This window comes from Hylaeus anthracinus, unplaced genomic scaffold (assembly GCF_026225885.1).
Source record: "Hylaeus anthracinus isolate JK02 unplaced genomic scaffold, UHH_iyHylAnth1.0_haploid 12001, whole genome shotgun sequence".
NCBI classification, from domain to species: Eukaryota; Metazoa; Arthropoda; class Insecta; order Hymenoptera; family Colletidae; genus Hylaeus; species Hylaeus anthracinus.
In genome coordinates, this window is record NW_026534348.1 from 16,778,758 (window position 1) to 16,793,825 (window position 15,068).

General features: G+C 42.5%; 1 protein-coding gene across 2 annotated transcripts; it reads left to right on the forward strand.

The window, feature by feature from the left end:
- The first annotated feature begins 839 nt into the window (after positions 1 to 839).
- LOC128891234 (sodium/potassium/calcium exchanger 3) lies at positions 840 to 12,242 on the forward strand. Of its 2 annotated transcripts, none has more exons than XM_054150607.1 (8): positions 840 to 1,042; positions 5,710 to 5,883; positions 6,513 to 6,700; positions 7,504 to 7,747; positions 8,407 to 8,532; positions 9,292 to 9,507; positions 10,206 to 10,307; positions 10,418 to 12,242. In XM_054150607.1, the coding sequence occupies exons 1-8, from the start codon at positions 994 to 996 to the stop codon at positions 10,759 to 10,761; spliced, it is 1,443 nt and encodes a 480-aa protein (XP_054006582.1). In that variant the 5' UTR covers positions 840 to 993; the 3' UTR covers positions 10,762 to 12,242. The 2 variants fall into 2 exon arrangements, with proteins under 2 accessions (XP_054006582.1, XP_054006583.1); XM_054150608.1 differs by lacking the exon at positions 840 to 1,042 and adding an exon at positions 1,523 to 1,682.
- The last annotated feature ends 2,826 nt before the right edge of the window (positions 12,243 to 15,068 follow it).

The window sequence follows — 15,068 nt, forward strand, 5'->3', positions numbered from 1 at the left end:
TAAGCACGTGGTTGATCTCATTTTATTTTGTTGTAACTCATGCCTTCTATCATCTTTACATGTTTTCTTAAACAAAACTCACCACTCCCACGAACAGGGAACCCCCTCTTGATCACCAGCGCTATCAACGCCACCTACAAAAGGCATCATCCAATGAAGCACGAAATAAAAATTATCCCCATTATACTCGATACCATTCAAATATATTCCAACACTTATTCCTACTCCTCATCATCCACATTCCCAAAAATAAAATCTCAAAAGTGCCTTCTACGTTCTAAATATTCAAAACAGCGTACCACTTAATAAAATCACAACCAACCCTCCTACTCCAAACGAAAAACTTCCTAAAAATCTCAGGACTCCTATCATTTTACGTTTATCAATCGATCGTTACCCAAGTACATCCCGACACTTATGCCTCTTCCCCATCGTTCGCATTCTCAAGAACGAAATCTCAAAAATGCCTCCCTGCTCTCAAATATCCATTACAGAGTGCCCCTCGACAAAATCGGGTCCAACCCTCCTATTCCAAGCAAAAAATCTCCAAGAAACCTCACGATTCCTATCATACCCTACCTATTTATTCGCATGAACCGGTTCGTTCGACAGATATTCGCTTAAAAACGGAGATCCCCGACCCGCGACGAAGCGCATCGGCACGACCGCGAGAGACCATCGTGGGGGGCAGGATAGTGTGCGATAAAAAATAAAATTGAATGGCGAAGAAGAAACCTGCGTGGCCACGAACGGCGGCGGTGGTGGTGGTCGAAGTGGTCTCTCCCGACGACGAAATACACACACGATGCCAGTCGACGTTCAATTTTCGAGGAAGCCATAACCGACGATTAGCGCGCAATGACGATTTCGCATTTTGACCGCGGCACGATTCAGCCAGGCGCGATGCGCGAGTGATGAGAGAAGAGAAGAGTCAGAGGGAGGGGCGATTCCAACAAACGCTGCCGGACTTCGGAGTAGTTGTTAATGTAGTATATGTGTGACAACGGGATTGACAACATGGATACGTCTGACTTAGGAGGAGGTTCGTTCGAATATATTTTCACCGATTATTGGCGAAAACCGATCCGTCGAGGTGGTTGCCGCACGCGCGATCGATCGTCGATCGGCGACGATCGGTTTGGGTTTGTGTTACGTGGATCGCGACAGGTAGAACAGGGATTAATATCGAATAAAAGTGGGAATTCAACTATCGAACAACGAGGTTGGAGGAGGTGGAGAAGGAGAAGGTGGAGGAGAAGGGTGGGGGGGGGAGTACGAGACGGAGGAGGAGAAGGAGGATGGTGGAGGAGATGAAATCGGCAGGATGGGCGAGCACCAGCACCACCAGCAACAACAACACAGGAAAGAGTAGAAGAGGATAGAACCTGGGGAAAATCTCGAGGAGGTGGACGGGGGGTGATGCTGGAGGAGGATGCAAGAGAGAGCTATACGGGATGCGGAGGATCCACGTATTGAAACGAAGATTCGGGAAATTTTCGCTAAAATATCGTGCATTTCGAGCAGCACAGGTGTGTCGTGCGGCGTTCCGGATCGCGTATAACAATACTTGTGACTCGGTTTCTCGGTCATCGTTTTGCGCGAGGCTGAACACCAGGAAAAACACGATACATTTTCTCGATTTTTCTGCAGACGATGGCGAAAGGATCTCTCACTATTCGAAGGTATTTCAGTAGGTTGCTCTAGGACGACTATACCGAAGCGATCCTCGATCCTCGGCTCCGTTTCGTTTCTAATTGTTCCTACCGAGTCGTGCCACACACGATCTGTCGCTATCTATCAGACAAAGACGCCCCGACGATATCACGTGCGAGGAATCGAAACGATCGCTCGAAAAATACATTTTATTGCCGATGTCCGTGGCTACGTCGGGGCATCCAGTCGGTGAGTACACAACCTGAGGACACACACACTGCGTGGGTGATTGGAAGGGATGGGCAGAAATTTCTAGATACTATTTTCCTGTGAAAACAAGGAGACTTCTGTACGTTTAACAAACGTTCCAAGTTCAATTATAGAGCGAAATTTCAGGGGATGAATTCCTTAAAGCAAAAGCATTTAATAGAATATGTATTTTCTTATGTTCTGAGGTTGTTATGAGATTTGAAAAGTAATAAACATACATGAGAAAAAATTGAGAATGGTCGTTGAGAATTATTGGTAAATTATGAATGAAAAAATTTTGTACATTCTAAACACAAAGGTTCCCCAAATTTTTGACAAATATATCGAGTTCGTAACCTCGACTGAACTATTGATAAGAGACACTAACATTACAAAAATGAGAAGTGTATAACACCAGACTTTTTTAAATAAAAAAATATTTCTTTAATAAAACCGTGCCCACACTAATTTATTTCATGAACTGCATCAAGTGTAACTACCAGAGGTGACCTCACGGAGCAAAGGGTTAGAAGAAAGAGCCATCGAGTCTCAGAAATTCGACGAAATGACCCTTGTAATTAATTTTACAGACCGTACGAAGTATCGCATCAGAAGTGACGCTGGAAAAAAATAATTTCCTCGTAGCAGAGGTGACCTCGCAATGGAAAGGGTTAGAATAACGAGCCATTGGACGTACTGGGTCCCAGAAATTCAACGTGATGACCCTTCTGGCCCGACAATCGCGGAGTCGTGAACCGCGGTAGCGGGAAAACGATGAAACGTCAACGATACGTGACGCGATTGGTCGAGTGTGCCAGGCCTTAATGACCCGGGACGGCTAATTGCCGCGAGTCAGAAAGAAATTGTAAGGTCAGTCGTCCTGTCGTAGATTTGCTCGACGACGAAAATTGACTCGGCTAAACGAATCATCGAGGTCTTTTTCCGCGCCACTCCGACGGGGGCTTGCGTGGGCGGGCTCGATGGATCGCTAATTGACTTTGCTCGACGATTAACGATCGACAACCGGAGCCGATGACTGCCGTTTGTTTCCAACGAGACGAGCCCGTTCGACACCGAGCGGCCGAGCCACGTTATATCTAGTTTATACGACGTACATTAGACATGAATGGCATCTCCTCTGCCAACTTGAATGAGAGCAATTTAACTTCTTTAGGTTGCTTAATCGGTAGGAAGTCACATCAGCTATACAGCTGTATAACCTGTACAAGACACCAATACGTGCATCGTTTGCTTCGTTACGTCGCCAGTGGGGAATCATAGGAGAAAAATCACTGTGAACCACGCACGAAAACAATGGAGACAATGGCGGAGATGAACTCTAGGTCTATGGTGTTGATTTCTTTCTCAATTGGGCCTCGAATCTTTATTTGAAAACGTTGGAGTTTTCGATGATTGCCATCGGACTAACTATGGATTTTGACGGATAGATTCAAAGGTATAGAATCGTAAATTGGGATGGAAATTTTGTTTCCTCGTCCTTTGGTAAAAAGATTTCCTGATTTCCAAGGGAAGAACCACCGTTAATAAGCTATGATCGACTACGGTGATTCTTTGAGAAATTCGATGAAACCGCGTTATATCGTAACAAGTTCCTTAAAATTGAAGTAATGGGCTACCTTAACGAGGCGTTTCCTACTTGGTCTTATCTATAATATTTCATCGTTAGCTTCCCGCTGCGAGACATACTTTGGGCGCTGCTTTTCGCTGCACATTGCATAAAAATATGTAAATTCTCTGCTTGATCAATTATCATTCGATACAGAATCATGCCTATGTATAATTGTTAATCTGGATCCAATTAAAATGTCTCTTGTTGGATAGTATTATATTTCGCTTAAAATAAATTGTCGAATAAGAAACTCAAAAAATGGAGCGAATGAATGCTCGACTATTCTCCATGTTTTAATTTAAGTGCCTGTACGTCTGTTCTTATTGGTCACCCGTTACTCGAATGAAATGTTCCCCATTTCTGAGCTAATACCAGAAATCGAGGGTGCAGGATTCCAGAAAACGCGATTTCGATGACGAAACTGGCCTACCACGGGAGAACGGATGCAACGACCGCTCGTGGTCCGTGATCTCTGGAGCGATTTGTCTTTGAGTGCGCGTGGGAATGATTGAATAGCTCCATAGAAATGAGAAACAAGCGCCTCGTGAATTTTTAGTCATAATTCTTCCTGGTGAATCTTAACGGAATTTTCATCCGGGAAGCAGAATCGCGAGAAAAGTTTCGATTTTTCGTTGGTAATTTTCCCCCGTTGCCCGAAGCGCTTTATCTGATCGACTATTTGTCATCGAGATTGGGCTACTTTCGTAATCGAGGCCGTGGGTACTTCTCTGTTTATTTACACGTCGTGTGTGTTCGTAAACATCATCGATGCGTCACGACTGGAAATTGATGAAAGGACACCACATAGATAAGTGGTTTCCAAACAGTTCCAAAGGAGCTTCCCTAAATACCAATAAGTCCAACATCAATAAGTTCATTTCTAAATTAAAGATTTCTGCAATACTCATCTTTAAAAGAAAATTTTAATCTATACTTTTAAAGCTCTGACTACGCCAAGATCAATAGACCCTTCCAAAAATGGTCCTTTTATCAACCACACGCAGGGCCATTTTAAACGCTCGCTCATATGCAATCGAAAAAATATTTTCCTACTCTCCAAGGTACATAAAAACATCCCCTAAAAGGAGAAGCTTGGTCTCGTACCCATTTCCTCGGAATTAATTCCCAAAGCAGACTCGATTTTCGATCGAATACCGTCCAGCGCTCGCGATCAATTATTTATCGACGAAACCGTACGTTGAGCAATGTTGATGAGCACGACAATCGTTTATCTTCAGTCGTAATTGTTGACTAGTGCAGCGACGATAGTAATCGTTGACATCGTCATCGTAGTTGCGAGCAGTATCAGTTCCACAAACGTAAAACTTTACGGTGAAACGTATCCGCTGGATGAACAGCGAAGGTCAGTGAACTGATTATGTTTGTGCTCACCGTAGCTAGTGGAGCGAATGCAAGCAACCATCGTGATTCGTAATCACCGAGTGAAGTGTGTGTCCGACATTTGTGTTCAAGTGCGCTGTACCAGCTACGCAAGGTCGGGCGAAACTTATGTAACGGACTTGTCCAAAATCGTGCAACGATACGATGTAACAACACAGCGCCAGGCCATGATCGAATCAAAGTCGAATCGATCTTGTACTGGAAATTGGACCACGATTTCAAAGGGGTGAAATTTAAACACGAAACTGAAACTCTTCGTCCTCCACTTTCCTCCGCCAGTTTCTTGTTCGATACGAAGATTGAATAATATTTTATATCTTTGGGGGGAAGCATGGTCTGGTCCTGAAGCCTCCAAACTTTAATTCGAAGAATAGGGTTTGTTTAATAGGATGTTAATAATTTTTGGTGTTATTTTTGCAGTAATTTTATCAATTGTTTGGTCTCGTCGTGTTAAGTTTGTATCGACACAGGTGCAAAAGAGACGAGGGTCAGTTTAACAGCCATTTTTCACCCTTAACTTAATCCCTACCTGTAAGAAGACGTTGATTAAAAAAGTAAATACACGTGTATGCGAGAATAGATAAATGAAGATAATGGAAGAATAAGTTTAAAAGAAATATTCGATATAAATAGACCACTGTCATTAATGTTGTCTGTATAAAAAATAAGTTTGTATAAATAAGTTATTAAATAAGTTATTTGTATAAATAAGTTTGGATACTTTTGGGCCAGACAATACGATTCTACCTCCTCATTAAAACAACTTCACGTTCTAGGTATAAATTGTACACCCCCGGCGATAGAAGACTTTCCACACGATCTTTTCGACGAGAAGCAAAGGCAAGGCGGGGCTGTAGTCGTCCACGTGCTCGTTTCGCTTTATCTATTTATCGCGTTAGCAGTAGTATGCGACAAGTTCTTTGTTCCCGCAGTGGAAAAAATTTGTCACGGTAAGAAAAATGTATCTAGTTTTTATCCAAGCATTTGGGACTTTTTCTAGCTTGGGTACAGTAGATCCTCGATTGTTGCAAGGAATTGAAGCTGAACATGTTGCGATACGCGAGGTGTATGCAGTAGCACATGAATGGGGTATGCAAACCTTGTTGCTCGACGATCATCCCCTTCACTTGTCGGCCCATGAAATTATCGAGGCATGGGATGGAAAAACTTCTAGATTTCATTCATGTAATTTCCGACCGATTACAATACACACGAAATTGAAATTTATAGGTTCAAACAGTCTAGATAAATTTAATTCACCTTTCAAAGAAATCCTAGATTAAAAGTCATGTATTCGTATAACATACAGATAGATCCGTCTTGGTAATTGTAGAAATTTATCGATCACGAGGAGCCCAGCTTCAAAAGGGATCCGCGAGGCGATACAAAGCCTTTCAATTTCAAAAGGTTCCCCACCCTCGATCGAGCTGGAGTCGAGGATGCAATAATCGAGGCACTACTGTGCCGCGTTTTCCCTTCAGACTGGGGCCATTCTCCCTTTCTGGCTGCAATAGAAAAGAAACGATCTGCGTATGACGTAAACGGGTGTCAATATCGGTGGCGACTCTATAAATTTCAGCGCTCTCGATGTCCAAGGACGTGGCAGGCGCTACATTCATGGCTGCTGCGACGTCGGCACCGGAATTGTTCGTGAACGCGATCGGCACGTTCATCACCGAAGGTGACATCGGCGTCGGGACAATAGTAGGCTCGGCTGTATTCAATATCCTCGCTGTGCCTGCCTGCTGCGGCATTGGCGCTGGAATGGTAAGTTTAGAATCGGGAGCAGCTCGGAACGTTGACGTTTCCTTTTTTTCCCCGATATTGGCCGTAGCTTTGGGGCGAACTTTCATGGAATACAAGTGGCCAAGAGATGGGGGCAAAAAATATAGTTTCTAGGGCTCTTGACAAAGTTGGGGCAATTGGTTTACAGGGTTACTCGGGCACTGGTTCAAGTTAGCTCTCGTAGAGATAGGTCTGGTACTATTGGGTCTGATGCAGCGAGGTCTAATGCTGTTAGGATATATAAAGTGAGGTCTGACACAAGTGAGGTCTAGTAGAATGAGGTCTAATACGGTCAGGCCCAACAAAGTCAGTTCCAATACATTAAAGTCTAGTACAATGAGATTTAATACACTCAAGCCAGATAAAATGAACTCTAGTACAGTGAGGTCATACAAAGTGAGTTCTAGTACAGTCTGATCTGATACAGTAAGGTGTAGTAGAAGTCTAATTCAGTCAGGCCCAATAAAATCAGTTCCAATACAGTGAGGTCTAGTACAGTCCAACAAATAGAAGCCACATTATCTATAACCACGAATCAGACCAAAAAATTCGATACTTGTAGATACAAATCACCTTCTTATCTCCCCAAAATAATTTTCTTATCAAATCCGAACAATTTGCCACAGAGGCGAGATGTTTTCTTCTCCCAATTCTGTGAAAATTCGCTCGAAGCTTATCGGAGCTAGGAAATACGCGAGGTCCCGCAAATCAAGGCGTAATCGAGCCGCTATCGTGAACGTGTTATCAATCTCGAGCAGTCCACGTGTGTCGATCGGTGTGCGCAGGTAGTTCCTCTGGACTGGTGGCCGGTGAGTAGGGACTGTCTCGCCTACGGCGTCACCGTCGCCATTCTGATATGCATCATACACGACGAGCGAGTGGAATGGTACGAGGCGTTGGCGCTGGTGTTACTCTACATCGTCTACATCGCGGTGATGTACTGGGACAAGTCGTTCCAACGATGCACATGTTTTCGTAAGCACAACGTCGACCAAACGTCACCGCCCGACGATCATCGACTAGCGGCAGGTGAGGCATCCCATGTTTACCTGATGCCTCGGAGGCAAACTATCACTTTACACACTGGGAGCCTATTAATTGACTTTTTAAGTCCAATTTTGACCTGCTGATATTTATAAAATATGATGTCGGTTGTCTATTTACAATACCCAATGGGTATAGGAGGAAATAGACGAGACTGTTGACATACGATGTATCAGTGTTGGACATAATCGTAATCATAATTACGATTACGATTATGCCCAACACTGCAATGTATGTCGTTGATATACACTGTTAATAAAAATTGTTACATTTAGTGACAGTATGTAGAATCAATATGTATGTAGAATATATATATGAATGATTAATCATTGATAATTGGTACAATTAATATATGCTATCGTGGGGAATCCTCTTGTGGGTGGTACCTGTAGACTGTTTTCAAACAGACCGATAGGTGAAGTATTAAAATCAAATATTGTCAAGTTATTACCTGGAACAGCAGTACAAAGTACCAAATTAATGAACTAACTTGACACGTAGACTAACTACCCCAAACTCAACCCAATAGATTCTAAAATACAACCCCCCGTAAACACATACTTTTCCCCAATCACAGATCTCGCTGCGTCTGTTAAAAATGGGATTCTTCCGCGATATATCTTAATCCTGGATCGTCTTTTCAGAGGGCAGCACCGAAATTCACTTAGCGAGGTCTGATAAAGTGCAACCAGCCGCTGATCAAGCTGAGCACACAGACGTGCCGTTGCAGAATGGGGGAACGAAGACTCAAGACGAGAATCCCGATCCCAGTAAGTGAAGAAGTGCGCCCCGTTAAGCCTGCCGCGTTCCCGTTTTCGAGGCTATGCATATTTCATTGGCTTTTGTGGAATCACGCGTTTCTGCCTCTCGCGACAGACTCTAGAATCAGTCGACCGAATCGATTCCTCCTTTTGGCTCCTGACTGGGACAGTTGTCACCGTGCCATCGTGGAATATTTTCTTTGTTCTCTGCTGAGGCCACCAGACGAATTTTACTGGTGCTTTTGAAGCTAAGAAATTCTTACTTTGATAGTGGACGGGGACGAGTGGGATTTAAATTGAAAATTTCATTAACCTTTGGAAGCCTGATTTTCCAAATTAAATTTGAAAAAATATCAATGTATTTATTATTTGAACAATTATGACAGCTGACGTTTATATTTTTAACTTTTGTTCAAAAGAACATTATGCAACACACATACAGTCAAATAATAAAAACAAACCAATTGCACGTGTACAATTCGATTTAAAAGTCCGGTATCAAATTTGAAACTTATGCCATTTAAGGGTTAAATGTAATTTTGTGTGAGCAATTGTAAACAATTGTTTGCGGACTTGTTAACTTTAAAATCACAATTGATATACATAGAATTGATAAAGGGATTAAATCTAGAGAAACAAGTTGAAGGAATAGTCTTATTGTTAGTTTCAGATACTATCTAGTATCTATAGAATTCAATCATTCTCTACATCTGCAACAAAGCAACAAAAGTCTTGCATTTATACATGATGGATCTTCACGTTCCACAGACTATGAGTACGAGTTGCTGGTCTGGCCATCGCGAGCTGGATGGATCAGGAAAACGGCCTGGATCATGACATGGCCGATTCACCTAATATTCATGTGCACGATACCGGACTGCGAGAAACCACGATTCAAGAATTGGTTTCCCGTCACGTTTCTCATGTGCATCATTTGGATTGGATCGCTGAGCTACGTCGTCGCCTGGATGATCACTATAATCGGTAATGAAATTAGCGTGAAATGAAACTATAGTATTTCGTATGTATTCGTCATTTATCCAAGCAATGTAGGTATGCTATAATAGAAAATAGAAAATTCCATTTGCATAGATCCTCATAGATTGGATTGGCTAATAAGTTTGTTTGCTGTTTGGCAATGTGTTTATATGCATTCGAAAGAGCCCTTTCTGTTCTATAATACTGTGATAATCGTTGTTTCGAATAATTCAATTTTTTATCACTTTTCAAGCTTAAAAATGGAATTTCCAGGAGGCAAAAGTCAACATTTTCGACATCTGCTTTTCTTCGCTTTTCATCGAGACAAATCTCTCGAGCGGCTGTACCAGCTTTTAATCCTCGATGAAAAGCGAAGAAAAAGCAAATGTCGAAAATGTTGATTTTTCCCTCCTGGAAATTCCATTTCTAAGCTTGAAAAATAATACAAAATTAAATTATTCAGAACAACGATTATCACAGTTTAGTATGTAGAACAGAAAGAGCTCTTTCGAACGCATATAAACACTTTGTCAAACAGCAAACAAATCGTTCTAGGATAAAAGAAAAAATGAAACGCTACGAACTTATTAGCCAACCCAATACTTTGTATAAGTAATCGTGGCCCTCCCGAGTGTAGATTATCTAGAGCCGTGAGTATCTTGCGAAGACATTTACCTTAACTATCACTTCCTGTACATTTTTAGGGGACACACTCAAGATACCAGACTCCGTGATGGGCATCACATTCCTCGCAGCTGGTACCAGTGTTCCAGAGGCTGTGTCGAGTGTCATAGTAGCGAAGCAAGGTACAGTAACACGTATAACTCCCCGCCTATAAAAAGACCTACGGATTTAAAATGTTCTGGGAACAATCTCTAAACCATAATCCATTCGATCGGTTTGTTTTGGCACCCAGGACACGGCTCGATGGGTATCAGCAACTCGATAGGATCGAACACCTTCGACATACTGTTGTGCCTGGGTCTACCATGGCTGATCAAGTCCTCGTTCTCCCCCACGCAACCCGGGAAACACTACATCAGCATAAACTCCGGCGGTCTCGAGTACAGCGCCATATCGTTGTTGTCCACCTTGATGCTACTCTATATTGCTTTTGCCTCGAATAAGTTTCAGCTCGATAGAAAAGTAGGCCGTGCCTGTTTATGTATGTATGCCGTGTTCCTTATACTAGCCTCGTTGATAGAGCTCAACGTATTCTTCAGGGTAAACTTGCCCACGTGCCAGAGGACGGTCAAGTGATACCGCGATCGAATAGTAGAAAACGCTTAACGATATTCGATACGGTTTTTAGTTGATCGTCGTACGTTCCGTAGAACTTGCGAGCAACACCGAGTGGACCGAAGAATACTGTTTTATATTACGCGAAAAAGAAACTACTTCCTCTATACTACCGTCTCGCCCTCTCTCTTCGCGAGACACGCTATCCAACCCCCGAGGCTCCATTATGTCATGCCCATCCTTTCTTCACGAAACCAGGCCGGCCACCAGGTCGATAAAATATCTTTTATCCGTCTCAACAACAGCTTTGTCCACTGTACCTTTCATTCCACCGCTGCACACCACCGTTGTATCCCCCTATTCTCTCCATTCTTCCTCGATCGCGATCGACCGTGCTAAAACTTTCTCCCCTTAACATATTTCCACCCTCTTTTTTTTTTTTTTTTTTTTTTTTTTGGACACTTTCCGCCTCAATCGTCGCGCTATTGCTCTTACCGTGAACAGCGAATAATCTATAAGAATCGAGAAACACATTGAGTTAATAAAAAAAAAAAAGAAAAAAAAATACAAGGCAAAGAATACAGCAGGTGATTACATCCTCCGGTAGAACGTAGACACTCGCCGCCCCCAATTATCTTACGTCGCGCGTGCACGCATTCTCGACCAGGTAATCACGCGTTTGTCGGTTTAATGTAGGACAGCAATCGCGTGTAAAACGATTTCGCGTTAACATGTAATCAGTTTTATCATTTTTATCGTCGAAAAGGGACGGTGTTGTATCATGCGCGCAACACATGTAACACGAATTACCATTTCTACGCCAGATTCGCGGTGAACATGCCGAACATGTTGATCGAACGGAAATTAATGAAGCAAAAAGAGTAAAAATCGAAAGATCAAAGAAAACAGGGACATCAGCGAGCTGTAACCAAGCATGTCCGATCGTACGATAGCGTGGAAAAGACTGCCGCTTCTGCAAAAGTACAGAGATGACAATTAGCGAATGTATGACAGGGATGAGCGATATTTGCCACGAAATTGTCTCAAATGTACCTTGAGGAATGTTTGACGAACAAGTTTTGGTCATTTTTGTTCTCCTTAGTGGAATGCCTGGAGTGTTTTATGGTTGTATTTGATAATTGGGCCCTATGGAATACTTTATCCGATTTTGGTGGTTTAATCGAGGAGTTTTAACGGAATAATTAAATTTTTGTCGTAGTTGGATGTACGTGGAGGATGTTTGCTCTTTAAATTTGATATAATGGAGTATTTTTATGACGATACACTTGTGAGTGACCAAATTTGTACTTTGAAGAGTTTGTAGAATGCATCGGATACATTTGTAAAAACAGAAACGAATGAAACTTTATATAAATTCAATTATTTAAAAAAAAATTCATGAATATTCACAGACAAACGTCCAAATTTCGAGACAATTGCAGAAAAAGGCTACGAAGATATACATACTCCTAAATTTCTTTCTCTACGAACAATTCGAAGAGCAGCCAGCAAGCACCATATAAACACCTGAAGAAATTCTCTAATTTTTGTTGAAAGTAACGAACACACGTCTAAATAAGAAGATACAAGGCTATAGGTATTCGAAAGCCACAGATCGCAATAGAATCGAGATTGTTCGTCACTCGTTCCAAGAACTGGATGTTAACATACAGTGTTCCAAAAGTGTTTGAAATAGAAAACGATTCAAATGTGCCCATCCCTGATCGCCAACGCACAGACGCATCGATACGTACGCCCCGTAAGCATGTGCGATCGAGCAGAGTTCCGATAATCGATTATCGTTGCGGAAGAATAAACGATGATCCGCTATCGGAACGTGGATAATAACGATATATCTACGAAATAATAACAACACATTTGTTTGATACAGAACCAGATTGACGTGTACTGAAAATTCGCCGCAGGGTGTATATTTAGGTAATCTACGAACTTAACGAGTTTAATAAAGTACTGTAATAAGTTATTAAAAAGAAGTTATCGATCCTCTCGTGCATCATAGTTGGAGACCTCTATCGACCCTCTTCAGACTCGAAAGCCTCTATCGAACTTCTGTTCCCTTTTGTAAGTCCTTGGTAATTCTGTAAAATAAACAGAAGTCGAGTCGAGCCTGTAGAGTACGACTCGGTACCTCTACGATTTAAATTTATTTAAACGGTTCGTGGAATTTTAATGCTACAATCTTGGCTCTATTTTCTTTAAATTATCCATTTTTCAGTTTCCATTATTTACGACACGCAGGTCTCCCTTGGATGTTAAAACATTTTTCATGCTTTTAATGTAAACTTCTTCCAGTAGAATTTCTTTCAGACCTACATCCGCAGCTTGATCCGCGGCAAGTTCATCCGTGGGAAACTATAACTGGCAAATCAATAGCTTCAACCGTGGAAAGTGCATCGGATGGAGCATTTCGCAAACTGGAAACTTCCGAGTATAAAAGTATGGAGATATATCGGTCGTGAAACTAATATTCTGTAAGGTATTTAATTATTAAGAAGTTATTGTTTTATTTTGACTGACTTTCAACGATCACCTTGAACGACATCGAGTCATAGCTCGTTGCATTTAATAATATTTATTTCCAAATTTGTATTTCAAAAATTTCAAGTTCTTTTATCGAGTACAGTACATTTGGTCCAAGAGACAATTTTGTTCCGCCATAAGAGTTATCTATTGTTCGTGGCAGTAAAGTAGAAACCTCTCTGAAAATGCTTAATGTTTTCGTAAGTGGCCAATAATTCCCTGCGATAAGTATTATTGCACGAAGAAGGGAGGAACAGTGCCGGGCTTAAGGGGAATGTGGTACCACGAGTAAGTAGAATGTGGACAGCGTCGAGAAATCTCGCCTCATAAAGGCCGGCCATAGTGTCTGACCTAATACGTTTGTACTCCCTTCACGAAGAATACGCTCCACAACAAAATCGAGCACTTCATAATACAATGGCCATACAACGGTGCAAAAAAAAACATTTTTAACTTTGGACCCTCAATTTTTAAATTCTATCGAGTGATATTCCAGAAAATAATTTTTAAAATGGTGGCGCCATTTCTTCTCATTAGCCATTCTTACGCGAAAAGTGAACTTTTCTTTCCGATTTGAATAATAAATATTTTCAAAAACGAGACGTCTACATCTTAGATAACTTATGTAAAAATATTCTATAAAAATTTGAAGCTGATTCCACCACTAGTACGTGAGATTTCACGGCGATCATACAACAAAATGATCCTCTAGGGAAAACCCCCGAAGCAACGCCGTTTTCCAAAACTTTTCGAAGCAAATTTCAACATCCGAAATCGGGCACGTTTCGCGTTAAAAAGTCCCCAAAATTAGATTCTCGATTGGAGGGTCAAGGTAACAATTCGGCTCACTTTTGCCGCAGCCTGGACTTCCCCCAAGTGTGACCTATCGAGTTATAAAAAGAAATGGCGCCATGTACATACGACCAAGAGAAAATTCGCCCTGAAGCATCGCGTATACCGAGAACCGACTCGCTTAGACCCGACTTGTATCGGTCCACGGAAAAATCTGACAATATGCTTCGCTGGGACGTCAGCGCCAGATAATCGGAAAAGTTGCGGACGCTTTCGACGTTTTCGCGCGCGTTGGCAATTGTAATCAATGTTTTCGAGACCTTTGGCACGATTTCAACGGAGTGTCTGCCCGTACCCAAGAAAGGGAATACGACCGCCACGCGTCGCAGACTCGTTTCAGCTAGGAGCACGCTCACGTCGGGACGCCGCTGATCTCTCACAGGTAAGGTAGACGAAGGAGCTTCATCCCGAGATCATTCTTTCACTTTCGAGTTCACCTGGTGGCGATGCACGCTCTCGCGAGTTTCCTCTCGGTGCATTCCATACATATATGTAAAGACTAACGAAAAATTAGAAAAAGAAATAATATGGAAAGACGTGGAGCATCGTCGAGACATAGTGCGTGTCACGGAGGCCTGGTCGAAGCCAACGAATTCACGGACGAAGGGGAACGACGATACGGTGACGTATCGGGGCATGTGACACACAGGGTGAAGTGTGATAAGAAGGGTTGGAGCTGGGTCGGGGTGGCAGTAGGTCGAGCGCGTACTAGGTCGGTAGGTCGAACAACGTGGGCGGTCATAAACGGTTCAGGAAGGGGTCAGTTGCACGTCACCACGCCGGATCCGCAATGCGGCGTTGTCGCGGATACTGTTGCCATTGCGTTTTCGATTGCTTTCCGTGTATCGTCGGGTCGCGTCGCTTTCGGGCTACACGCTTCCCTCGAATTTACCACGAGTGCACGCGTTCGTTGCGTTCGCCTAGAATCCGCCCTA

Bases quoted from the DNA above. Each gene is read 5' to 3' on its own strand.
- LOC128891234 (XM_054150607.1), top strand. From the start codon at position 994: ATGTGTGACAACGGGATTGACAACATGGATACGTCTGACTTAGGAGGA. The intron at 5,884-6,512 runs GTAAGAAAAATG...TATAAATTTCAG, and splicing joins AGTGGAAAAAATTTGTCACG to CGCTCTCGATGTCCAAGGAC. The intron at 7,748-8,406 runs GTGAGGCATCCC...TCGTCTTTTCAG, and splicing joins CGATCATCGACTAGCGGCAG to AGGGCAGCACCGAAATTCAC.